Source organism: Watersipora subatra, chromosome 11 (assembly GCF_963576615.1).
Source record: "Watersipora subatra chromosome 11, tzWatSuba1.1, whole genome shotgun sequence".
Classification (NCBI taxonomy): domain Eukaryota; kingdom Metazoa; phylum Bryozoa; class Gymnolaemata; order Cheilostomatida; family Watersiporidae; genus Watersipora; species Watersipora subatra.
The window spans coordinates 9,143,107-9,168,881 of NC_088718.1; the positions used below are offsets into that span (position 1 = coordinate 9,143,107).

The 25,775-nt window shown below is 36.7% G+C and overlaps 1 protein-coding gene across 2 annotated transcripts in view; it reads left to right on the forward strand.

Moving 5' to 3' along the window:
* Nucleotides 1-25,775, forward strand: part of LOC137408331 (putative nuclear envelope pore membrane protein POM 121B) — a 55,573-nt gene that overhangs the window by 22,266 nt on the left and 7,532 nt on the right. For both annotated transcript variants that reach the window (XM_068094822.1, XM_068094823.1), the window contains exons 8-15: nt 2,040-2,144; nt 7,318-7,387; nt 9,874-9,974; nt 20,756-20,819; nt 21,222-21,315; nt 21,969-22,981; nt 23,744-23,989; nt 24,177-24,437. In XM_068094822.1, the coding sequence (XP_067950923.1) occupies nt 2,040-2,144; nt 7,318-7,387; nt 9,874-9,974; nt 20,756-20,819; nt 21,222-21,315; nt 21,969-22,981; nt 23,744-23,989; nt 24,177-24,437 (1,954 nt within the window). The remainder of the gene's footprint in view (nt 1-2,039; nt 2,145-7,317; nt 7,388-9,873; nt 9,975-20,755; nt 20,820-21,221; nt 21,316-21,968; nt 22,982-23,743; nt 23,990-24,176; nt 24,438-25,775) is intronic.

Genomic DNA, 25,775 nt, shown 5'->3' on the forward strand with positions numbered 1-25,775 from the left:
GAAACCCACAGTAGTTATATAATGCAAATACCCCTGGTAAAAAAGCAACATTTTATATAAGTACTGTACATATTAAAAATTAATTACCATGTAGTATGTTAATCTAAGTAACTAGAGTTATTCACCATAACTTGTGTAATTGGTGGTTATGATCTGCAGTACATACCATAGAAAGTTCTTACCTTTGAGACAGACGTATGACATAAACATTAAATTTAACTTAAATTTTAACGTATTTAGCGTACTAATCTCACCCTTGAAGCTGAATTTTATAATGTATATTGCTGAAATGAACTTAACTTTCGACATCTAAAATTGTATAGCTACGAAGTTTTATCACCTGTTTCCGGTTTCATTTTCTCTAAGGGAGAGGGAGGAGGAAAGAGTGTGTAAGGGAGGGGGAGAGTGAGTGTTAGTGAGAGATAGAGAGGGAGTGAGATTAAATGAGTTAGAGAGAATCGTATCTCTTTTAGGCGTTGCTTGATTGATTTCGGCGAATAGCTTATCGGCATCTTTGTTATTCCAACGTATTCAACACACCGTCTGCTTAATTTGAATTTTGATAGAAATTTATGTTGTCGTATGGTGAAAAAATGTCATATGGTGGAGGCGGAAAAACATTTTACTCTACATCAAAAGGTGAAATAATCGTATAACAAGGCGCACACCAGGGGTGCACTGTATTTATAGATATACAGTGCATATATCCATACATATAGATATTTACAAATACATAAGCAACCGCTTTACACAAAAAATCTGCCAACCCACTGAGGAGCAACGCTGAAATGCAAAAATATATGCAAAAACTGCAACTCAGAGGCGGACCAAGATGTAAACTGTACATGCTAGCACTGTAGTGTATAAAATAGTGCCTACCAACATAGAAACAAAAAATCATCATTTTAAGAGCAAAATATGCCTTTTTGTAAAGAGGTATATATTTAAAATAAATCTTTTTTGCTATATAAAGAGTTAGTAAAGAGTCTTTACTAACAAACCTAGTCTTTATAGGGCAAAAAGTATCTATTTATACATACGGTAAAACCTGTATTTGAATGCCAAAGGGTTAACGAAAGGTTAATGCGAAAGGGTTAACGCAGTCTTGTTATTTCAATATCTATGAAAAACGGTTTAGCAATTACGTACAATCGAATCTGTTCATACTATTTTGAAGCTAAAAGTTTCTGCTTAGCACGCACATGCTAGCTTACACGTTGATAAGTTTTTCATAAGATGCGCGAAAGGTGTGCTCTAAATGGCAGTGTGTAGTTTTGTTTTGCTAAAAAAGTTGTTTGTACGCTAATATCGATTACCTCAGCAGTGCACAAGGTGAATTGAGGTCAGAAGTCACTGTGGAAAGTATTTAACAGCCAGAAGAATATGAAATGGGTTCAAACGAAAGTAACAATTCGAACGCAACTGTCCGCGCAAGCGACAGTTTGTGCGGACAGTCTTCTTGTTTCAAAAATGTTAATTTTTGTTTTTCTATGTATTATAAATGTTTGTTTATGTCACTTTTTCCTAAATATGTTTGTAGCATTTGATTGACCATTAATATATAACTTATAAAGTTGCAGATTTATAACACATTATTTGATAGCAACATTGCCGTTATATCAACTCGGTTTTCGATGGATCCGCGGTTTTCTATTGCACTTAACGAGCCAGTTTTCGCCGCAATATGTAGCAAAAATATCAAGACTACAATGATCTTTATGCAACATTGTTAAATGGAGTTATGCTTTCAAAAGATGCCTTCAAATTTAGAATAAAATAAAAATTGACAGCCCCAACAAGTTGCAATGCAGACTATTAGATTTTCTATGGTTGATATTTGGCAATAGGTATGAACTGGTAGAGATATTCCTCAGGTTCTCAATGCACATTATATATAGAGGTTTTACTTTAGTCACTATGCATGCTACTAATTTTTTTGTTCATTGTGATTCATCCATGTCCTCTCTTGTTTGTTCATAATTATCAAAGTATTTTGTTCCTGCTTTTAGATTCAGTATAAGAGTTCAATGTTTTTGCAGCCCCTTTCTGGCTTTGTCGCCACTTTTGAAGACCGAGAGCATGATAGCAATGTGAACCAGAGGAGAGCCAATCTTCTACTTGGTCTGGAACCTGACTCTCCACAGGTCAGACATCAATGGTTTATTCGTTCAATTCACTGCATATTAAACCCCTGGGTTCAAGCGTCTCTCTACTTTTTTCGCCTTACAAAGTGGAATCTTAAGTTCCCCCCCTCGTTTCGGCATTTACCCCATCATTCAGAATCCAAAATTCAAATTGGAACAGTCTTTTATGTCGAATTAGTTTGAAAAAGGTTTTAATAAGGTCGACTAAGCATTATTGAAAAAGTTACATGTATTTAACTAAAATGATATCAAGTATGAATAGTATAGATCACAACATATATTAATAGTGTTATAGCTGTTATAGTGAACGTGAAGCAAAAAGCGCCAAGCCCGAAGCAGTTTGGTAATAAAAAATTAAAACGATGACAGCTGTACTGTAGATATTTTAATATGTACATACAAAATGTTTTTTGTATGTACAGAATGTATATACAGATTTATGTTTCTATCGGGGTTTGCGTTAGATTTCTACTATGGGTTACTATTTACTATAGAACGATGGAAATATTTTTGTTTAAAAAATGTTAATTTTGTTTTTGCATGCAATCGAAGTGTGGTTCGTTGATATCACTTGCTCATGAATATATGTTTGTAGCATTCGGTAGATTATCATTAAATATAACTTACAAATTTATAGCATATTATTTGATAGCATCATTGCGATAATCTGTTCATACAATTGATCGACGCTCGTAACTCCTCTTTCATTGCACATAACAAGCTAGTTTTGGCTGTAGCAAACTGTAGCAAACATATCAATGGTTGCAATGGGTTTTTATGCAACAATGTTAAATACAAAGATAAAATGAAAATACGTGTTCAAATTTAGAATGAATTAAAAATTGGAAGTGCCAATAAATTGCAAAGAAGGACACAAGCTATAATATCAATGCAGGTCAATTGCAAGCAATAGATATCAGCTGGTAGTGATATTGCTCGGTTTCTCAATGCATATTCATCAAGAGATATTTGACAAGTTGGAAGTAAATTAGCAGATTTATTGCATCCAAAAAGTTTAACCTAGTTTTTTTAAGCTATTTGAGACCCCTTGGGAAAATTAATTTTTCACAAATCGATTTTTTAAAAATCTTTTATACACTCTTATGATATTGTATACGTGCATTATGTTTTTTATGATACAGCTAAATACAAACAAACACGTTTCATGTCAATTCTTCATATAACTGTTTCTCTAGCTGTGGTACTTTTTGAAGCATTTGCCCTTGCAGAGGCTTACACCGCAGCCTTGACGCCATGTGTGTGTTCTGGTTTCTCTATAGCCTTGCTTTTGCCTATAGCCTTTGGAGGACGCCATGACAGTAAAAGAAAGTTGTGCACTCTGGGAAAACATTCAGAAAGCAGAAACAAAAGCAGTAACAAGCTACAAACAAAATTCCCAATTTATTTAACCCTCTTAAACCCACAGGTATAAATCCTGATGCTAAAATTTTTTTTCTTGCGTTATTTAATTTTATACCATGCACTGAACACATATACATAAAAATTTCATCATCATAGCAACCTGGATTTATTTTTGAAAATGTTGCATATACGCAACATTGGGCATAAAGCAGCATAGCAGTATTTGCATTGGGCATAATATCTGTTCAAACTTTTATTGCTCAAATTACCAAATTGATAGTACTAAACTGAAAGATAATAAATGAATGATGCAGCACACAAATATTTATGGGTTCACGAAATTGTAGAAGCACAAAAAAAATGTTTTTATATGAATATCACTAGAACTATTTATGAAAGTCCATGAAGCAATTTCGGCTTTCATTGAAACACAATCTCACATCACATTTGGTGCATATGGTGTTTGTGAAATTTGTCTCACAAAGTTGACATCTGCCTCTTTTATCAATTTTTGATGGCCAATGAGCTAAACCATCTTTTCGTACATCATCTGTTGGAGCATGACGTCTCTTTTTTTGTGGCTGCGCAGGTGATGCTGGACTGGAACTTGCATTCAAGGGACGTCCTCTCTTTGGCTGACTGTTGACTTTTATTAGTGTTGAGGCAAGATATGACTAAAAAAAGACATCAACCTGTATAGAAATCACAAACTTTTGTGTAGCACAAATTGTTAGACAGTGTTGATTGTGTATGTAGCTTCTACAATACCTGAAATCGACGACGACTTAGCATCTCCTTTTTGGGTAGTTTCAACAACTGAAAATCTTTTCTGTAGACATTCCAACTATTTATTAAGGCTACCATCATGAAATGCCAGAAGAGATAGAGGTACCATCTGCGTGATCGCATCTTGAACCTGAATGATGCCAAAAACGAATCCAGAAGGTCTACTCCGCCCATTTTTTTGTTATAATCTCCAACTACTGATGGCATGGGAATCTTGACATATGACTTTTTTTGTTTATCCCATCTCTCTGCTTCTAAAACTGGGTGTGCACCTGTGAGAGATGACAGCATTGTTACTGATTTGTTGTCTTCCCATTTCACCGCAGCAATTTGAAAGTTTTCTTCAACGCTGTAATCCAGTGCACCACGACCTTTTGTTTTCAGTTCTTTGTCTTCAAGAAGTGGACAGCCAGCCAGTCTGTTTTTTCTAACTGTTCCGGTGTAGAACATACCTCTTTCCTTTAGCTTCTTCAGTAGTGGAATGCTGGTAAAAAAATTATCCGCATAAACCTTGTAGTTGGCATTGACAGGAAGTGATGATGTCAGCTTCAAAACAACATCCGTGCCTTGACCATGCTCTGTCCGAACTCCGGTGCCACCTTGATATACCTCAAAGTCATATAGAATTCCGCTCGGATCAGTTCGTGCCCATATTTTGAATCCCCAAGGATGTGGTTTACCTTTCAGATATTGCCGAATTTTGCTCGTTTTGCCACGGAACTGGCACATCATCTCATCAATGCAGACAAATTCTGTAGGTGTTAGTTTCAGACAACATTCTTTCATTTGATCAAGAAAAGGTCGCAGCTTCCACAATTTATCTTTCTTGTCATCCTCAGTCACTGCAAGGTTGTTGACAAAATGCAAGGTGGCTAGTATTTCCTGAAACCGATTTCTGCTCATCACACCCGCTACAGGAGGATAAAATGTTTCCGTTTCCCAATATTGCCGGACAGAATTCATCTTCACTAGACCCATATGAAAGTACATTCCAATTACCTGTTCAAGTTCTTTGTTGCTAATGTTGATTGGTTTTCCACACATTTGTGTGCTGTATAGATTGGTATTGCTCACAATATTGTTGAACATGCTGTCTGGAGTAAACCGTCGAAAATATTCATAGGGTGTGTCGATTTTTGCGCTTACAGGGGGCTGTGGTGTAGCACCTAGAAAAACTGAATTGGGTGATGTAAATTTTCTTTTTCGCCATCTTGGGTTGCAGCTAGATGTTGAAGTTCTGGCAAAGTTTACTAAAGGTATGTCATCTTCGTCATCCTCAGTCTCCATCTGTGGTTCCTAGAATGAGATACAAGCATTTTTCAATAGAAGTAATGACATATTTTGGTAGAATTATTGCCACAGGGAAATACAACTGCAGAATAACAGATTCTCAATAAAGAAATAGAGTGTGAACACCCTGTGTTTTTTGTTTGTACAGCTTGAGATTTGCGATGTCTCACTTCAATTTGAGGTGTCTCGTAGTTTTCATCCTCATCACTGTCATCAATATCTTCTAGTTCGTCTTCACTCTGCTCGCAGTTTATCCTGTTGATCAAATCTTCAGCTAATATTCGTTGAGACATGCCCCAAAAAAGCTAAAAAATGGAACAATGAGTGAAAAATCCAAAATTTATGGTTATTTTATACCAAGTTTTTAGACATGTCAGTAGTCTCTTTTGATTCATGCAATTGATTTAGAAATTGTAAAGAAGAAAGTTTCTTACAAAAATTCAATATTAATAATTAATGTCTATATAGCTATTATAATTGTTATTCTTTCTACTGAAATTTTGATGTAAGACAAATTGACTCTATACATACCCTAAATTTACTATATACATATATACAAAAGTATTACCAAAAATTATATTTTTATTATCACTACTTTTATTTATTATGATTAGTACTATTCATCATTATAAGTTTTATGTACAATTATCTTACTATTTTACTAAAATGTATATTTAGTTGCTATGCCAATCATATGCACATATGCACTATGCTGGTGGAATTCCATCATCATGTGCTGCTAATAGCCCAATGTAGCACCGGTGCAACATGAAAATGAGGTGATATAATTTGTACTTCTGGTATAAAATATCTCTAAAACTGCAATAAACATTTGTTTAATAGAAGGTCTATTTCACAAATAAAACAAAATATATATGATTACATACCTTTTTAGGGTGAAAATTCACTCAGAGAAAAACCCTTTTTTCCTCAGTCTGTCCACATGTCACAGTTACTTTTCAAAATGGCGGATATTGGTCACATGACTGCAGTGTCCAATCATATTGCACATAAACTGTGTAGCACATGAACAACATTAGGCTTTCATGTCAGTAAAGCAAATGGATTACCTAATAGCAAAGAGCAGTAGTGGTTCAAAGTACATGTAGCGTATATGCTACAATGGGTTTAAAAGGGTTAAAGACGTTTTTGTTCCAGATTTTTCCTTTGATTAGTATTGCAAAAACGATCGTGTTTTTTTTTCTCAAAATGGCTCATTGTTTGCTTGTTAACAGAGACCAATCTATTGCAGTTTACAATTTGCAAAAAAATTAAACAAAAAAGGCAATAAGGTAACCAGAAGTCAATTTCTAAAAAACCATTTGTGTGGGACATAATAGACGCTCTGCCCATGAGCGTCAGTATCGCTAAACGACCATAATGTTGCTATGCTTGTAAAAGATTTAATATCGCTCCACCGGAAAAAAGAGCAAAATATAGGCGACATTCGCTTCACCCGTAATAGGATTAAATTTATTTTCCGAAAATTCTGACGACTAGTTTGAACAATACATCGCCAGCCTATATTTGAACTCGGCCTCCAATTGACCGCCAATATAGAGGAAGGATTGAAAAATAGAGCGCCATGACGTTCAATTAGAGGCTTCGCGGTAAACATTGTGTTCACCAAAAGGCAGCAGTATTATTTTCTATCCTCTAGTTGTTGAAAATCCTTTTTTACACCCAAAGGAGAGGGAGTTCCTTCTCACCATCACACATCATCTGGCAATTGTAGATTGTTATGCCTATAATCAAGCCAACAATTACCATACCAGAAACGACAACAACTTCATCTGCGATCCAAGGTTAGTCAATCAGTCATCTTATACTGCATAGTTAAATATACATGTGTTTTTATACCAATTGTCATCTGCAGATCACCAAAATGAATGCTGTCTATCGCTTTCAAAGATTTATTTTGATTATTCTCAAAATTATTTACGAATGAATTAAATTACATTAATAAAATTAAACAACGTAACTAGACGCAAGTTAGTCCTGATGTGCAGTGTGATACATCAACTGGCAATACAGTAGAGGCCCTTATTGTAGTACAGTTGACACCTCTGTAATGTAAACCTCTGACCTGAATTCCTCTGATCGTAAAGAATTCATGTAGTTTTTGCTCTGAATTATGTTAGAAACTTCCTTTAACGTGGAGAGTCAAATTTGTGAAAATCGTCAAGTTCGGTTTTGGATAACGAATTGATCTTAACAATAGTGTTTTCTCTATTGCCACTTTTGGGAGGGAAAATTACATGTGAGGGTATTTGGAGTATTGTTTACATTTTTCCCGTCATTTTAGGCATGCACAATATTTTTCTTTGCAGCTACTTTTGACCTTACTGGGAGAAAAACAGTGAAAAAATTAATTTGATTTGGCATTGAAGCTGCGCTCTTCCTTTAACCTAACATCAATTTACTGTAATTATGAGCCCTAAACCAAGTGAAAGCGATAAAACAGAGAAAAGCTGTCGATACAAACCAATAATACCACCATTACTGTAGTCATTACTGTACAGTCATTAAATTAAATAGTTAGGTTTAGTTTTTCCTATTGAAAGGGCAAAAAGAGTGAGTTTGGGATTATCTTGGAGTGGATTAAGCCAGACATGTCCAAAGTCCGGCCCATGGGCCAAATGTGGCCCAGGGTCAATTTTCATCCGGCCTGCACCCTCTGTCATAAAATCAATAACGTCTGACTCGCCTGTAGAATTAACCCTTTGAACCCTCACAGCCGATTTCCCAGCATTGCGTAGGGTGTGTCAAAATCCCTAACGGCCGGAATTCGGGCATTCACATGGCTTTGTTTACAAAAGCAGTTTCTAAGTAACAGCGTAAACCAATCAGATTAATTCTTGCACAGGATGTTTGGCCAAAAATGTCTCATCCATTTGTAACAGTTTTCAAATATCTTTACTTTCGATTTAATAACCAATTTTATTGGAACGGTATCGCGAATAAATTGATACGACTTGTTTGTTGTGTTGGTAAGTCATATATGATTGTGATACAAATAAAGACTTTTATAATACTAATTATAATTTTCCTATTTATTTTGAGTCATAGAATGATGATGAACATGTACTCAATGGATATGATGCTACTGTAAATGTTTTTACGAGTTTTTAAAATCGTACGAACTTTAATAGTTTTGGCTCGAATTATGGTGACGCATTGTTTTTTTTTATGACATTTGTTGTGAGTTGCCAGACCTTTTTACTAATGTTTCACCAAATATCATTTTGTTATTAGCATGTTTAGTTATATGTAACAAAAGTTTAAAAACTTAGGATTGTTGGACAGATTGCTTAGGGTTACTGACACCACTGGCAAAAACGACCAGGGTTCAAAGGGTTAATAAATTGGGCAGAAGCGCTGTTATCTGCGTGTTGAACATTTAAAAATCCAATCAACATTTATAGTTGCTGCCATATTTTAAATGAGTCCTGCACTTGTTGATATGCCTATTACTTGTTTATTTTTCTCTAATTGTGTTTATAAATTCTATAAATATTAAACTGCCATAGTGAGATATTGTTTCAGGTTTCAAATGTAATTTGTACCTATGAGTACAATTACTTCTGTTCAACTGTTACAAAAAAGTTAGTGTTAAAAAAGTGAAGTTAAGTGATTATTAAATTTCAATTATGTCAATTCAATTTTGATATGCATGTTTTAAACGAACCACAACACATGCTTAAGATAGTTGAAATTGAAATTAAAAAGCAAATGTGAAACAAATATTGGTTCAGTGAAATTTATTTAGATTAATTGCTGTTATATGTAAAAATTGTCTGCCAAGGTTACCCCCCTAAATTTTTAACACGCCAAATCTGGTCCCCTTTGCAAAAGGCTTGGACACCCCTGGATTAACCTGTTTACATACTACAAGTGTTTTGCGCTTCGTATATCAGAAAATCTCTGTAGCGTGAATGGTCTCGTAATGGATTATTTATGTTATAGGAGCACCTACTGTATACAACTTTTCCATCCAGTTTTAATAATTTTGCATGATTTTTATTCCTCATTTTTACGCTTTGTAATCACAGATTTTGTTATAAAGATTTCAAGGAGTTCTAAGAAACACAAAATTCTAAGAAAACGTCAACAATAACTTGATACAATGACTTATTGCTAATGTAGGTAGCCTAGTTACCCGTTGATCTGAATTACACTTTGACGTTTCAAAATTTTAGATTGTTATTGCTTCAAAGTGTTTTTGTATTTATTATGTTGTAAATGAACCCTGGACTGCATGAAAATCGAAGACTTTTTTTATTTATTCTAGAGTCAGTTCAAGCAGTTTCCTCCGAGAGCAAGGCCAGCGCTGGAACTTCCTCTACTCTGAAACAGATGCTAAGCAACACTATCGACACCCTGCCTACACAGGTATGATACTTAATAATTCTCATTCTAAAGGTAAGTAAGTCAGTATTTACTTGTTGGCTTTGATGTATCATATTTCACATACTTTTTCCAATCTCTTCCAAAATCCTATTTAGAATCTAGACTGCATCATTTCCTACAGTTCAATAATGTTTAATAATAATAATAGCTTAATAATAGCAATAACTTGCAGTCATCATGTATAGTTGTAACTGACTTTTCATAACATCGGAACTCGCTAGTTTTTAAAAACAAGGTTTGAACAATTTTTGTCTCTCTTTTACGATGGAACGACGACGTGTTCAGTGTTTCGTTAACACTTCTAAAATTATAGTTTTCACCACAGGCCTTCAGTATTCCATGAACTCTTGTTCACCCTTCTTCAGTGCTGTCAGAAGTTATGAGACCACCCACTAATTCACGCCATTGTTTATCATGGCACCCTAACTGATGCCATGTTAATCTCCATTTAAGCGCCACATATTACACATCATTGGACCGGAAATCTCTCCTTGGTCTAGTACAATAAAACAGAAGTATCTCAGTCTCATTTTATAGCAGAGGTGATGGAATCAGTGTAATCATGTTATATCTATATTAATGATAATCCTGTCTATTTATACACTTCAATTGCCCTTTTCAGGACCACCAATTGTTATAAGAGTTGTTCAAATTATGTTGCAATAGTATCACAAAATTGAATAGTTGAATAGTACAATAAACACATAACTAGGGTATCTTTTGTTTTCGGTCAAGGTCAGTTGCATATGCATTTTTATTCAGAAATATTAATTGCCAATTGCTGCTTATTGGAAACTCAGTCCGTATATGAATTGTTAGAAAATTAGAAAACTAGAAAGCATAATCTTGTATACACAAGCAGGTCCCCTCATTCTAGACAGGATTAACAACTTTCCATTGACTTTGACAGCACTTAGGATAGCACAATGTCTTTTGAACTGTATATCATATTGAAGCTACAAGTTTGCGGAACTCAATGAAAATAACAGAAATCAAATTGAGTAAATTGTTTTCTTCACATGTTTTCAAAGAAGTGATATTTTAAAAATAACTGACGAAATGTCATGATTGCAGTACACCACCTCTGATGGTGTGTGTATATTTGTTATGAATAGGCTTTTGTCTACTTTTGATCATTTATTATCTAGATTTTCAATTATTGTTTTACTAGAAACTAATGTTCTCTCAGTAGCCATTTTTTGGCCAGTTAGAAATGGCATCTGAATTTCAGCGATAGAGTTAGTAACCCAATAAACTTAAAATTTCGGCATTATTCTGGAAGCACGGATAGGGTGCACAAGGTGACTAAAATGTCGTAATCCTATTTGAGCGAAAATTGTGGGAAAGCAAAGCAAAACTACTCAGCCAATTTTACTCAGCCATAGAATCAGTTGGAAAGACAATTCCAAAAATGATCTGGAGTCCAGGTGTCCAAGTGTCAATAAGCTCTTCAAGATTGTCTTTTAGAAGATGTAATTTGAGCTAATCATTTACAGTTGTATTAATAATCCAAGGCTAAAACAAGCGGGTGACTTTGAACTCCCTTTATTACTACCATTATTCAGATGCCTAGTAAAAATAAAAACGTTGACAAGGTTTTGAAGCCAAGGCAATGTGTTCTTCGAAAAGAGGAGTTAGTCTCTACAATAACCTCTGACCTCTGCTCACAAATGACAAGTGTTTGGACGGACCTTGTGGGATACAAATAGAATAAAGCTTTAATTGATCAGTTGTTTTTAATCTATTTATTATATTTTTAATGATTTTAGTAGGTAAGGAGTAAATCTAAAACAATCTAGTCATTCACTAGTTTGTAATGCTAATAGATCTTTGATTATTCACCTTTGTGAATAGTGTAGTACAGTAGATGCTCATATAATGTAAACTTTCTTTTATGTAAGAACACTTGCCATAATTAATTTATGTCAAGTTTTTCGTGTTATGTAGCAAATTCTATATAAAGTGAAGCATCAAGTCAGTACAAGTTCTCTTGGTCGATTTGAATATTGAAAGTTCCAAAGTTAGCCTTTAAAATATCGTTTTCTCTTTTGTTGCACTTGGGAGTGAAAATATTATAGAGTATGTGTATTATACTAGTATATATAATAGTGATACTAGTGCGTGGTCTGGCAGTCTAGTGTGCCGTGAGAGATCATCAGGTGGCTCGATAAAGCGAAGAGAATAAGTAGCTGCACAATTATTCAGAAATACCTAGAAGCGGTTGATTTGTGCAGGGGTTAGTGTCAGTCTACCAAACTGGATATCATGGGGTTGGTGTATTGTTGAAAGCAAACTTTTATTCTAACCCTGGCTTCCTAAAAATGGACAGAATGACAGACACCGCTCTTGCGATAGTAATTCTGTATTTTTACTTTATTTTAGGTTTATACCATATTTGTGTTAGTTTTCTTTATAGCATAGACCTTTGCTGTCTAAAAAAAAGAAAATCGATTTGAATTTGTGTGCTGCCCTTAATTTACTGTGAAATGTACATATATTTTACAGTTTGTATAACGTAGATCCCTAAAACAAACATTTATGGACTGGATTATTTATGTTGTAGGAGTGTCTACTGCGCAAGTGTACAAAAATAGTATATAGTATATTGTTTTCTCTTTTTCAGCTGAAAGTTATGCGCACTCAATCTATTTTATTCGGTTAGTTCGAAAATAGTAGAGTTGTCCCGATTCTAATATCAGAATCGGTATCGGTGCCGATATGGGTGTTAAGTATCTGAATCGGTATCGGCCGATCTTTTCTTAAAAGTCGGAAACTTCAGATATTTTTTACAGGTCAACTATTTAGCGGAAAACCATAATTTAGCCTGCTACACTAATAACAAATCATCAGCTGCAAGTTCCTTATTTTTACCTAATGAATTCCGAGCCTGTCACACAATCTATTTCATGTCTAAAGCCTAATAAACATCCACACAGCTGAGGAATATTTTGGCTTTAGTCAGGACGTAATCACAAAGTGCGATATTTCCCAATTGCAGCCAATCACGAACATAAGACCAATCATGGGAAACATAAATGCGGTGTAATGTTTCCATTTACTAGCATTACGAAAGTAATTTGAGCAGCCGATGCATAAACCCATAAAGTTATCTATCTGTCTCTTGATCCTGACTATATGATGTATCGTTTGTATTGCATAAATTAACCTCAGTGGCTTATCGGTATTTAGCCTGTCCTCCGTCATCTGTGGCAAGTGAGCCTTCAGTACTACTGGCTATATCAATAGTGATAGAAGATAAAGACGTCTCACTGAGATAATTGAATCACTAACGGTAATTAAACGAAACATTTATTTGCTCTAAACAGTACAGGTGCAGCAGATCGTTCAGCAGTAGAAGAAAGACTTAATTATCACAGATAAAGCTGTACCACTACAGTAATTACCATTATTAATAACAGATTTCAAGAACCATGGACTGTTTTGTTACTAGGTGCACGGTATGGCAGTATATGATTGTATATACATGTATGTCTTTTTTCCATAAATACAATCGAATAATACATGAGTATTTATATTTTCTTTGCATTATATTTATATTTGCATAATAAAATTAACAATTATCTATGCAACCCAAAAGATCTGAATCGGATTATTTTTCAATAAGAATCGGTATATCGAATCAGTATCTGAATCGGCTGGTGAAATTACAATCGGGGCATCTCTAGAAAATAGTCCTAGGATGGCTTTCAACATATTAAATTTTATGCATTGTATTGTTGTAATAAAAATTGAAACATTCATTGCTAGTAGCCTGCCAGCAAAAGCAACTTCAAAAGTTTCTCTTAAGATGTTCCTTTTGTAGATCCGCACCTATGTACATATATATTTGTGTACATATAGCTTAGCCCTCAGCTTGAACAGAATTAACTAATTCTTCATACATTTCATTGTTTTAAAATGAAGGATCCAAGAAAGCTAGTGATTGACTAAAAAAAGAGAGTGGTGTGTTTTCCATTGAGTTGAGACAAGAAATCTGCGCAAAGCATCTGCGAACCTCTTCCAACAGGCTCTATGGAAAAGCTACAAAGCTGTCTAGTAGTTATTGCCAATGTAAGCGGAAGGGATACAAAGGGAGCATGCTTAAAGCTAGTGAATGCGGGAAGGTTTACTGAGGTTATTGAAAGTAAATTCGAAAAAATATAAAAACAGTATTTATATTAGAAAAGACTTCATTGTACCATCATGTCCTGGCTAATTGAAGTTATTGGCTTCACCAGTGTACTAGTATAGCCAATTAAACCAAATATTTTGCCGATGGCTATTACCTTTGTCTTCTATTCCGATTCATCTATCGATTGGCTGATTGCTTTATAGTTGACAATGCAAATCTTTGCATTGGTGTGCAAGGCTGGGAATTCCCCCTATATTTTGCCAGTCTGTTTACGTCTGATTAAAGTTCCCATTCAGGGGTTGTCATGGCTGTATTAGATATGAAGGGTATTTTTTCACCAGGGTCCCTGCAAACAGCATCATTCTTGCTGCTGTTTGTTACAGTCACAGCATGTCTGATCAGCCGCAATGTTCATGTTCTCACAATTCGCTGCAGTATCATGAAGTTCAGGGGATGGAAAATCGTAAAAATTCTTCAACATCTGAGGCACGCACAAAGTTTGTGGAATTCTCATCACCAAAAACAGTGGAAGTGGTTATCACTTTTAGTGAGCAGAATGTTGGTGTTCCTCTCTCAGTTAAGACAATTCTGACCGGCTATGATACAGCAGATCAACGAGACGTTACATCTCATCAATGGGACACTGCACCGCATCATCAAGTCAACGTTACTGATGGCACAGCAGATGAGCACTTAGTGGTCAATCAGCAAAGTTTTAGTGAAGCCAATGGATTTGCTTCTTACGGCAAAGAGAGTGAGCGGAATTATGGCATGTTATTGAAAAAGAATTTCGATGAAGGTACCCGTGAATTGAAAGAAATCTGGAAGCAGATACGTGCCGATGAACCATTGGCAAGAGATTCTATGGAAGCTGCTCAGGGCAGCGGTAGCATTGATGAATGTAGAGGTCAAAGTGAAGAGTATGAGGCAGTTGAAAGTAAGCCTAATGGTAGTTTTACTAGTGAGAAAGCTGAAGATTTTTATCATTCAGATGAGGCAAACTCAAAAGATGATAAACAGAAATCCGCAGAAAGCTTACATACATCAGAAGGCGAGGAAGAAGATGACGAAAAATTTGACGAAGAATGTGATAGACATGAAAATTATCGGTTTGAGGAAAGCCATCATAAGCAACATCAAATTTATCAGGAGACGGCTAATTAGGTAGCAAAGGGCTACATTACTCAAACTGATGGAATGGATCATGTCAATGAATAGAAGACCAGTTTGTGTGAAAATGGCTTTTTTTATAAACAGTCAACCAGACTGTCAATCAAAAAGCAGCGACCCGTGTTTTTCTCCAATAACAGCTGGTTGATTCTTTTTGTGCAATGACCGAAAATATATTTTATAACACAGCAAGCTACTTTTATTTTTGTTATTACATTTTCTGTTACAAGATTCAATGCTTACGACCTTCTGATTGTGTGTGAATTTACTGATGGTTGTAATATACACTTATATACACTTATGGAATATACACTTACCGCTTACTCTAATTAGTAACTTGCGAGTCTTCAGGTGAGTAATCATTGTTCTATCCAACAATCAAGTATGAAGCATATTTGAGCCCGCAAAATTATTCATCTCTATGTATTTCTTTTTACTAGATTTCATACAATTCTGAAAGTAGGTCAGTGATGCAGCTTATTGCCATTTTAAATAGTTGCAGTGCCCTCTCTGTTAATTGGAGTCTGTTTTACTGTTAAATATTGTGGTGAGTGCACCCTGTGTACACAAAGGAACAAAGCAACTCCAATTTTGTCGTTTCTATCAGTTAAACAGGAGTGTTTCATTTGTGTATTTGAATTTTTAAAGAATGATGAAAAGTTACAGCTCATAACTTGATTGACCATCATCAACCTTTGTAACAAATTTATGCCATTGTTGTTTCGAACACTGAATTGAGTCGAGCAACTAGCTGAGTGAGGTACTAATTGGAGAGATATTATATATGGCTCAAGCTAACCATTTTATTCAATGCAGCCGTTCTTACCATGTTGGCGATTCCGAGTTGGTATCTTATATGGCTTTTATCATCAAAGTTTAGAGCTGCTATGCATATTCCAATTTTTTCTGACAATCACTAACGCAAGCTTTCGGTCATAAGGATAAATATAAATGAATATTTGCAGCCATTATAAACAGACTTGTAATGTCGAGAACATTGGCGCAAGGCCGCTTGCAGTTGGTCTATTTTAGCACAAGCCGTGTAGGCAGTGTGCTCAATGTTTTGTTTTCTCAAATCACATGCCCGAGTTGAGCCTTTCACTTTACAATGGGAATTAAGGACAAGCTTGACATCAAACATTAGGTTTTTGGTGGAGGCTTTCAATCAACTAAGCATTACTAAGTTTGTATGGGTCCTGTTTGGTCATGTAGAGTGAATCACTTATGTAAGATATCAACATATCTCAAAGAAGAATGACTTTTCATGAGAATACATTGGTGTTGCCTTGATGATGGCAGCCTTATCAGTCGTTGCCAGTTCGACAGTTATGCAACAACCATTCAGGGTTGTGTCTATTGCAAAAAAATCATCAACTGTGCATTGCCTAATACTCGGGATGCCCAGGTGTTAAATGCATTACAGTTGTTGTAAATCTTTGCTTGGACATATATGTAGTTACATGAGCAGTACCGGTGACAGTAGTAAACATGTCACAGTCATGCGGTATAATTGCATTGCTCACTTTACTACTGCGCAGTACGAAGTATACCCGCAGTGCAACTATTCTCGACGCAGTAAGCGGTATTGGTGCAGTAGTTTTACTACCTACTGCAGAGTGTGCAGTGTTGAATACAGTGGGGTTGTGTTAGTGTGCATTTCGCAATGCTAGATGCAGTAGGAACATGTGCATTACACTACATACATGCATATCACATTTTCATGGAAACTCAGATGATCAAGTATAACGCTGACTTTGATGCAACCCCAATACAATTTCAAGATGCAAATGCTGCACAAATTGGCGTATGAGTAGGCTAAAAATTTATTTCATTGAGCGTGTTGTATATGGTTAAAATGAGAATCTATTGTTTATATATATAGGCCTAGTGTATTATTGGTAATTCAATACAAAGGCCCCAATTTCATTGGAGTGTTGATAATGCCTCGCTCCCTATTCCGAAATGATGTGGAAGTTACAACGCAAGTTGATTACTAGATTACTAAATGCATCACCTAAAAAATTTAGGCAATGCAGTACAGACGCTTAGGAAGCCAGCAGTATCAGCTGATCCTATTCAATATGATAAACAGGATCAACTTACACTGCCTGCAATTGTTGATAAACGGCTAAAGTTTACTGAATCTAATAGATGTCACACTTCTGCAAGAGTTATCTAGACGGTTTAGGTGTTGGCATAAATGTGAAATATGCATACTATAGGTTAACAGGCTCACACTGTATCTGTAAAGTTCCATCATTCGTTCAAACTGTGGCTCATCTTTTATTTTCAACTGATGAGTTGGCTACATTGAGACTGAGCACCACTGACTCAGATGATTAAAATCATTCAAACGATAGTGTGAGACGATTAGAGTCTATGTGTTGCTACTATCTTAATCTGAACACAAACTAGTTCTATCATATGGTATGCTTGCATTGAGTGTTAATACAACTTAGTGGCTCTTCGGCGAATGTTATTTGCAAATTTTGATAAAGCAGTGCAAAATTCAAAACAGGCTTCGTTTGAATTTTAGCTAGGCTACACATATTAGCAATAAGTCATTGTGTCAAGTTACTGCTTGTGTTTTCTCAAGTTTTGCGTTTCTTGGAATTCCTTGAAAACTATAACGAAATCTGTAATTACAAAACAAAAGTTTAAGGAACAAAAAATCATTCAGGATTGGTTAAAACAGTATGAGTCACATGTTGCCAGTTTAATCACTTGGTATGTTAGCGTCTGAACATTACAACTTGAAATTATCATGATGTCTGTTTATCATAATTTGAAACTTTATAACTGCAATATTGCTGTATTCAGTGTTTTTGTAGAAGCATGTTTAATGTGGGCCTGCATTGTATTAGCCTTAAAAATGAATTCTATTCTTCATATACTTGTGGGTGCTTTGTTCTAGAACCTAAATTCCTTAGGTCCATATTTTTTAAGATTTTTGTCTATTATCACTACGTTTCCATGATTCTAATTGGTTCATAGTTGCTTCAACCCCGAATTATAGGAACAGTAAAATCCGTATGCTTTTGAAACCCTTTCGATTCACTAAATTACTGTGAAAGCAGTCGCTGTGAGAGTACTTTAATACCATAAGAATGCACACTGCTGATGGATCCAATCAATGATACTCGGTTAAGCTCCCCATTAGAGGTAAAAAAATTTCAGCACCCTTCATGTTGGAACCACACTTGTCCCTGCTACGAAAACATTCTACTGCTACTCATTGCTGTTTCTACATGACTTTTGCCTTCACATAAACATTTACATATCAAATATGGGTTATTTGTACGCGGATGGCGAAATACTTGCTACTTTAGTACAACTAGTTGACTACGCATAAATCGAAAAGTCACCGTGACCCAAAAGCATGTCAAATTTAACAAGTTTTGTCTCGAGGGATACACTGCAAATCGCGAGTCTGTCAGCAACTTCCAACCCATTTGAGGCATGGAAACGCAGTGTATGTGTCATTCTCTATTATTGTGCCCAGTTTTATATTTCTAATGCAATACTCTCATTCAGCAAAAGTTTTCTCATTAAAAATTTGATTTTGTTTACTGATCCTCGATGTAGCACAAGTTTTCCAGTTTTATCTGCCTTTTTAGCATGAAAACAATCTAGGTTGCTCATACGGAAACGGTAATCAAATTTATAGTCGACAGCATTAGGTTCTTGTTTTTTCGAGAAAATGCTAAATTATAGGTTGCTCGCTAGATTTAATAGGTCATAATCGCTGGTTCCATGTCGCACATGACTCGCATCATGCGGATTTGGAGTTGTGTACACGTTATATTACCGTGCGAATTAAGTGTTTGTATCGACATTCACATGATGGGAATTGACTTCGATGCCTTGTTAAAAAAAGGTAAGAAGTTGTACGCTATAAGTTAATTATTAGTGACGCATTAGCGATGAAAACACGTGAAACTCAATTGGGAAAGGTTGACGGAAGTATTGAAAATGTTTAAATTTTATTAGCTGGTGTGGTATTTTAATGCGCGTTATTCGCAAGTGCCTTTTCCATTATTCACGAGCACGATGAATTTGATAAATTTAGATTAGCTTGCTGATTTAGGCCGATTCCATGATGCGGATGCTATCTTGCGGATTAGCTCAATTTTGGTAATCATGAATAGGTCATAGGTACGCTTATCAACCCAGCAAATGCACTCAATAGCAAAGCTTTGTGTGCATTGTGTGTTCACTTGCAAAACTAATACCTAATTTTCATTTTTAGAAGTTTGCAAGTGTTTATTACTCAAGAGGTTTATCATTGGTGAAGACAAATTGTCTCATTCACCTGTATATACGGTTACGGTATTACGCAGTAGAATGTAAAGTTTCAACAGACAGTTTGACTCATTTTATTTTGGAGCATACCTAACAGTGCCAAATCTCGAATCCAGAGGGAAGTTCCCTTAAATTAGAAGATGTGTGTGCACTCAGTCTTTCAACATACAGTATTCTGTAGGGTGATCTTGGCTTTCAATTGAAAAGCCAATAGATGTTCAACCCTGAGCCGGTGTTGTCATTATATTGTCTGAATAGGCCACGGGACTCCACCACAGGGCTCCGCCCTTTATTCATAATCTGTTTGCCATCTGACAAAGCATTAGTTTTCAATAAGTAGAAGAGCCAGTGAAGCTGCAAATTTTTTTATTACGATTTATGAAGCGCTTACTACACCTCATGGAATGAAAAATTAAAGAGTTGACCGAACTGTTGACATGCAAGATAAGTGATGTTTCGGGATCTTCTTGTATTCTCATGTCTCCACAAAATATACAACATTTGTGCAAATAGACTGGATCGGCAGACCTTTATAAAGAATGGCGTGCAAGTTGTGCAGTTTACCTGTCCATTTTGTCAACGCAAGACCACATTCAGGTCTCACAAATCTTTGCCCAAGTGCCTTACTGAGCAGATCACTGAACTCATGAGATCCTGGCAGATTTTGACATCGTCAACTTTTTCTCAGACACATAAAGTGGTTTGTTTTTCGAAGGGAACCCAGACTAAACCGAGTCGTCAGAAAAGTGAGCTGGCGGGAATTGGATTAGCGCAGGCTGTTTTAGTCAGTTCGAAGCCTTTTGCCCTCAAAGTAGACATGGAAAGCAGAAACACAGTTAAAAGGTGTGCTAAAGAACTCACAGAGTTGGTAGATCTTGTTCACCAAGTAAATTTAATGTTTCCATCACCTTTTTTTCAAGTCTTTGCTTTATGGTACTGGTGACTAACCTTTGCAAGGTTTAACGGACCAAAAACGGCTAATGCGAGTAAAAGAAAACAGAAATGTTGGGAATAGACTTGACAAGTGTAACACAGAGTCATTTGACTGTAAACGCTGGTTAGATACACTAGAAAAGAAAGACGAGCACGCGATATAGGAGTATTTGAGTATTGAGGTTCCTTTTAGATACCTTCAACTTGGTGTTCCTCTGTTTGCCAGGTCCCTCAGGCTGCTGTTACAGAAGATCAAGCCGTTTCTACTTCTTTATTACCTACAAAACCAGGTATTTCATATAAGTGAGGGTACTTTATATCATAGTGGGTATGTTATATGAGTGTGGGTACTTTATATGAGAGTGGGTGTACCTTCTGTGGGAGTAGATACTTCATGTTGTGTGAGTGTAGGTCCTTTCTGTGAGGGGTAGGTGCTTTGTGTGATGATGGGTGTTTTGTGTGAGGGGTGGGTGCTTTGTGTGATGATGGGTGTTTTGTGTGAGGGTGGTTGCTTTGTGTGATGGTGGGTGCTTTGTGTGATCATGAGTGTTTTATTTGATACCGTGTACTATAAATGGCAAACAGCAGTAAGCGTTGCTGATGTTGGAGTGAGTTGTGAAATTAATGTCACAGACAGTTGTTCAAGCATCGTAAGTTCAACTAGTGAACTTGTAATTATCTGATTATTGTAGCTGAGTCTAACAAACCAACTGCTGATTCTTCTGTCAAGGTCACCTTCTCTCTTACTGCTGCTACCACTTCCCCGGATGAGAAGCTTGCCAGTGGGTGAGTTGACTAATACCACATTGCAATAGCTAGCATTTTTGATAGATTAAATTAGCTTAAATTATCGGCATATGTAAGGGGCGGGTTTTGTAATTGTCCATATCTACTTGAAACAATTTTTGTACGCTTAACACAGGCTAAGCAAGTGTTCAAAAGGCGCCGGCAGCATTATTTTTACTGTCTACTCCTTTTGGCTATTCAAATTGTGTGTTAATATAGTAACTGTGATCATCAGAGGAATTCAAATCTCATTGAAAATATTAATGTTCATTTAGGGAAAATTACGTTGTTAACAGCGTAAAGTCTGATGTTCGTTGCTCCCTAAAATAGGCTATTATACCAATTGGTTATCTGTCATGACTCAAGCTGTAGAATTACTGGTAAGAGAGATAAGGGTAGAGCAGAGTATCTATCTATTTAAATGAAGTTTTCAATGATAAAAAAGCATGAAGTTATACGCCTTCTTACCATCGCTTGGTATGTATTCATTTTGTTGTGTGCGACTTTCCTCTGTATTCCTCATACATAGATGAATGCTCCATTATAGTGAAGCTTTTCTATATTCAAACTTAAGATGCGTTTCGGAACAGTTGTCTAGCTTTCCAGCCCGTAGATATGGAGCTCACCAGTTTGTTTGTTTCATATGATTTTAGAACTTCATCTGCTCCTCTGTTCAGCTTCGGATCAGGTCCAGCTTCAAAGGCTTCTCCAGTCCCCAGCTCATTGCCTTCTACTGGGTTTACATTTCCAGCTGCTTCTTTCTCTGACAGCAAAAAAGAGACAGTATCAGTGGCCACAACATCCGATAGTTTACCACCATCGTTTTCTTTTGGGCCTGCAAAAAGCTCATCAAGTTCTACATCTGGACTCTTTTCCTCTACATGTGCCTCTAAGCCTCTCTTATCTCTTGCCTCACCCAATTCTACCATATCTACTGCCACTACTACCACTGCTTCCACTTTTTCATTTGGAGCATCAAATGGCAACATTTCTGGTGCTTTTGTGTCTCCTGCTCCAACTTCGAGTCAGTCAACAAGTTTCCCTTCTGCTGCTAACAGCACTGCTGGTCCATCCTTTTCATTTGGTGGTCAGAAAGCTGAAACTTCTGTCGCAGCTGCATGCAAGTTAGGATCAAGTAACTCAACATCAGCTACCACCAGCGTGACTCCTCTATTTGGATTCGGGGCACCTGTCACCACTAAGCCTGTTGCTACGTCAACTGCGTCATCGACCACGCCGTTTGCATTCGGTTCAACACCTGTTAGCTCATCCGCTCCTGTGTTCTCATTTGGTAAACCTGCTTCTAGCACTGCCTCAACATCTGGCGCAACCATTTTTGGTGCTACTACATCAACAGCTCCAGCTAGTTCCACTTCATTGACTGGGTTTTCCTTTGGTAGTAGCCTATCTGTCGCCACTTCATCATCTGCCCCTTCAGCTACATTTTCTGCCCCTTCAGCTACATTCTCCTTCGGTGGACAGTCGACACCAACAACCTCCAGTCAAACTTCAGCTTTTGGAACGGCTGCTGTTTCATCTTCGTCAGCCCCAGCGTTTTCCTTTGGTCAGCCATCAGCCAGCACCTCAGCATTCACTTTTGGTCAGTCAAATACTAAGGTTACCGAGGCCACTCCGCTTGGGCAAGGATCTGCATCATTATTCGGAGGTAAGTAAATATGCTCATGACAGTGAGTCTGTTCATGGAAACCTTAAGCCTGGTTCCCATAGCGATTGCAAGACTCCAGCGATAACTTGCGCAGCAAAACGTATGCGACATTAGGCTCGGCGGCATATGTTCACATATAAGCTGCATCGCTAAACATGATCGCGTAATCAAGTAAAATGTTCGCTCGCCATGCCGTTTGTATAATGGTGACCTTCACCGTACAATGCATTTCGGGAAGGTTTTGCCTGTGGCCTTTTGCGAAATTTGAACAGCGCTAAACTCTTGTGATGCCGCCGGCAACTACCGGCGGTACCCTGCGGGTAGGTTCCCATTTCACCGCTAATAGCCTGCGGTGCTGTCATCAGTGCTTTGCGACGTATATGGGAACCAGGCTTTATAGTCTGTCAATATTTTCAATTTTGTACTCTTTTACAATAATGTAAACTTTAAGAAGGCACATCGTGAAAGGCGCATCGGTATGTACACGATGAAAAATTACAGTTACAAAAAGTAAATAACTTGAAATGTATGGTATAGTATCTGAGAAGACAACCCCCAAATTTCTGTCTCAACAGAACTTTTCTCGCCTAAATCAAAATTCTTAGGGAAACCCTGCTAAAAAATATATACTGACAGGTTAAATTCTTTTAGATCAGAACTCAGAGTTGGTAGCTCCCCGTTTATGCTAAAACTATACAAGTAATTCCTTTTGCCACTGCTTTTTCTTTAAAGAATTTATGTTTTTTGTTCTGTCTGCTGTAGCCACAACAGATAATGCTTCAGGAACCTCAAAACTTTTCACTTTTGGTGCTAGTAATTCATCTAGTTCCCCCTTCGGTGTCAGCATGTCATTTGGTACCACAACGACGGCCAGCAGCACAGCATTTGGCACAACCACCACTAGCAACTCCATGTTTGGAGCATCAGCATCTTCTAATGTCTTCGGGACACCTACAACCACCTCCACACTATTCAGCACTGCAATTTCATCACAACCCCTGACCACGGGTAAGTCATTCATTTTCTGTGAAGGACTATACTAGTAGTTTGATGGTTTGATGTCAAATATGCCTCAACTCATGTGAAACTTCAAGGTCGTTAGCTTAGGTTATGGCAACGAGATTTACTGGTTGTCTAAGTCATGTAATTCGCTGAAGCTTTTATTGTCAATTAGGAGTTGTGTCAATTTTTGAAGGAATTTTCACGGCAACTACCTCAGCGGGCCCAGCCTTTGGTACCTCTGGTGGTATTTTTGGCACTGCTGCCTCGTCTAACCCAGCTAGTGGCGGGTTCAATTTTGGTGCTACAGCCACAACTTCAGCTGCTTCAGGAGTTTTCGGCCAGTCAACCACTACCTCTGCTGCCCCAGCGTTCAACTTTGGTGCAGCCAGCACAACCCAAAGCCCATTTGCTACAGCGTCTATTGGGGCTGCTGCAGCACCCTTCGGCGCGCAACGTGAGTTTTCCTTCCAGCTATTTGGTGGCTTAATGGTTAGTTCAACCGGGCATGAAATCTGTAGCAAAACTAATCATTATTTTCTTCGGGGTGGGCACTTCTCACTAAAATGTCTGTGGCTATTTTGTCTGGTTTGATGATTCAGTCATTGGTACACAAGCTATACTCTGCAAAGTCTGAAAATGATTGCTTTACCATAACAATTAGCAAATAAGGTGGGTTTGTTTAATAGAGAAGCAAGAGGAGCATATAACTACTCAATCACAAAACCTAATGTTTTCAGACTGATAACCATGAAACCTTAAAGGTTGACTTGCAATAAAATTCACATTACAGTTATTTGGTATCAAAAGATTCACCATGTCTTACTATGTTGTGTTGTAGGTGCTAATAAGTGGAAATGTGATTACAAGCTCTTAAAAGCTCAAAAACGAAAAGTCGCTGTAGATTGGAATCTCTTTATTTATCTGACGTAGCCATGAAGTTTGGTTATTGTTTTGTCATGTGATGTTCTCACGTGAATTGAAAGGCCAGTAAAATGCTCAATATAAAACTTCTCGTAACACTAGTTTATGAAAAACACTTCGGGTTTTACCGAAGACCCCGTATCAAATATAGATGCTCGCTACTTTACAGTTTTGTTTCGGTTTGGTCTAATCGGCAAGTCGTAATCTGATCATGTGACTTAATACTTCGCAAATAATATCTGCAGCACTTTTCGATTAGCACAAGTGACCAACAGGCTCGTCATGATTATCAGACAATGATATGTACTCCTTCAAGCTAAGGCTAAAAAAATTAAACGAATTTTTATGGTAAGTTATAGAATATCACTGCTAAAAGTGACAGCATTACGATGATGATAAAACAGACGCGTAATAACAATAGACATGGTTTTATTGAATGCGGGAAGTATATTTGTGAAAAACAAATATTTCAACGAATAAGATTGCATGAAAGTGTAAACAGAAACCATCTCTCACAACTACGTCACATTTGAGCCGTTTTGGAAAGAAAATCCAAACAACATCGGTCATGTGTGGCTGTGATTTTCTGTTCGGTTTTGAGCTTTTAAGAGCTTGTAATCACCTTTCGCACCATATTTTGCACCTACAACACAACAAAGTAAGACATGGTGAATCTTTTGATATCAAATAACTGTAATGTGAATTTTGTCGCAAGTTAACCTTTAAATCGCATGCGAAAATACCATTGACTACTATGAGCACGTTTGAAGGTCAGTATTGTGTGAGAGTTCATGACCCGTAACGTTCAAATCATAAGCACAATTATAAGCAGGCTTTTATTATAGTAAATTATTATTATTGACTATAACAG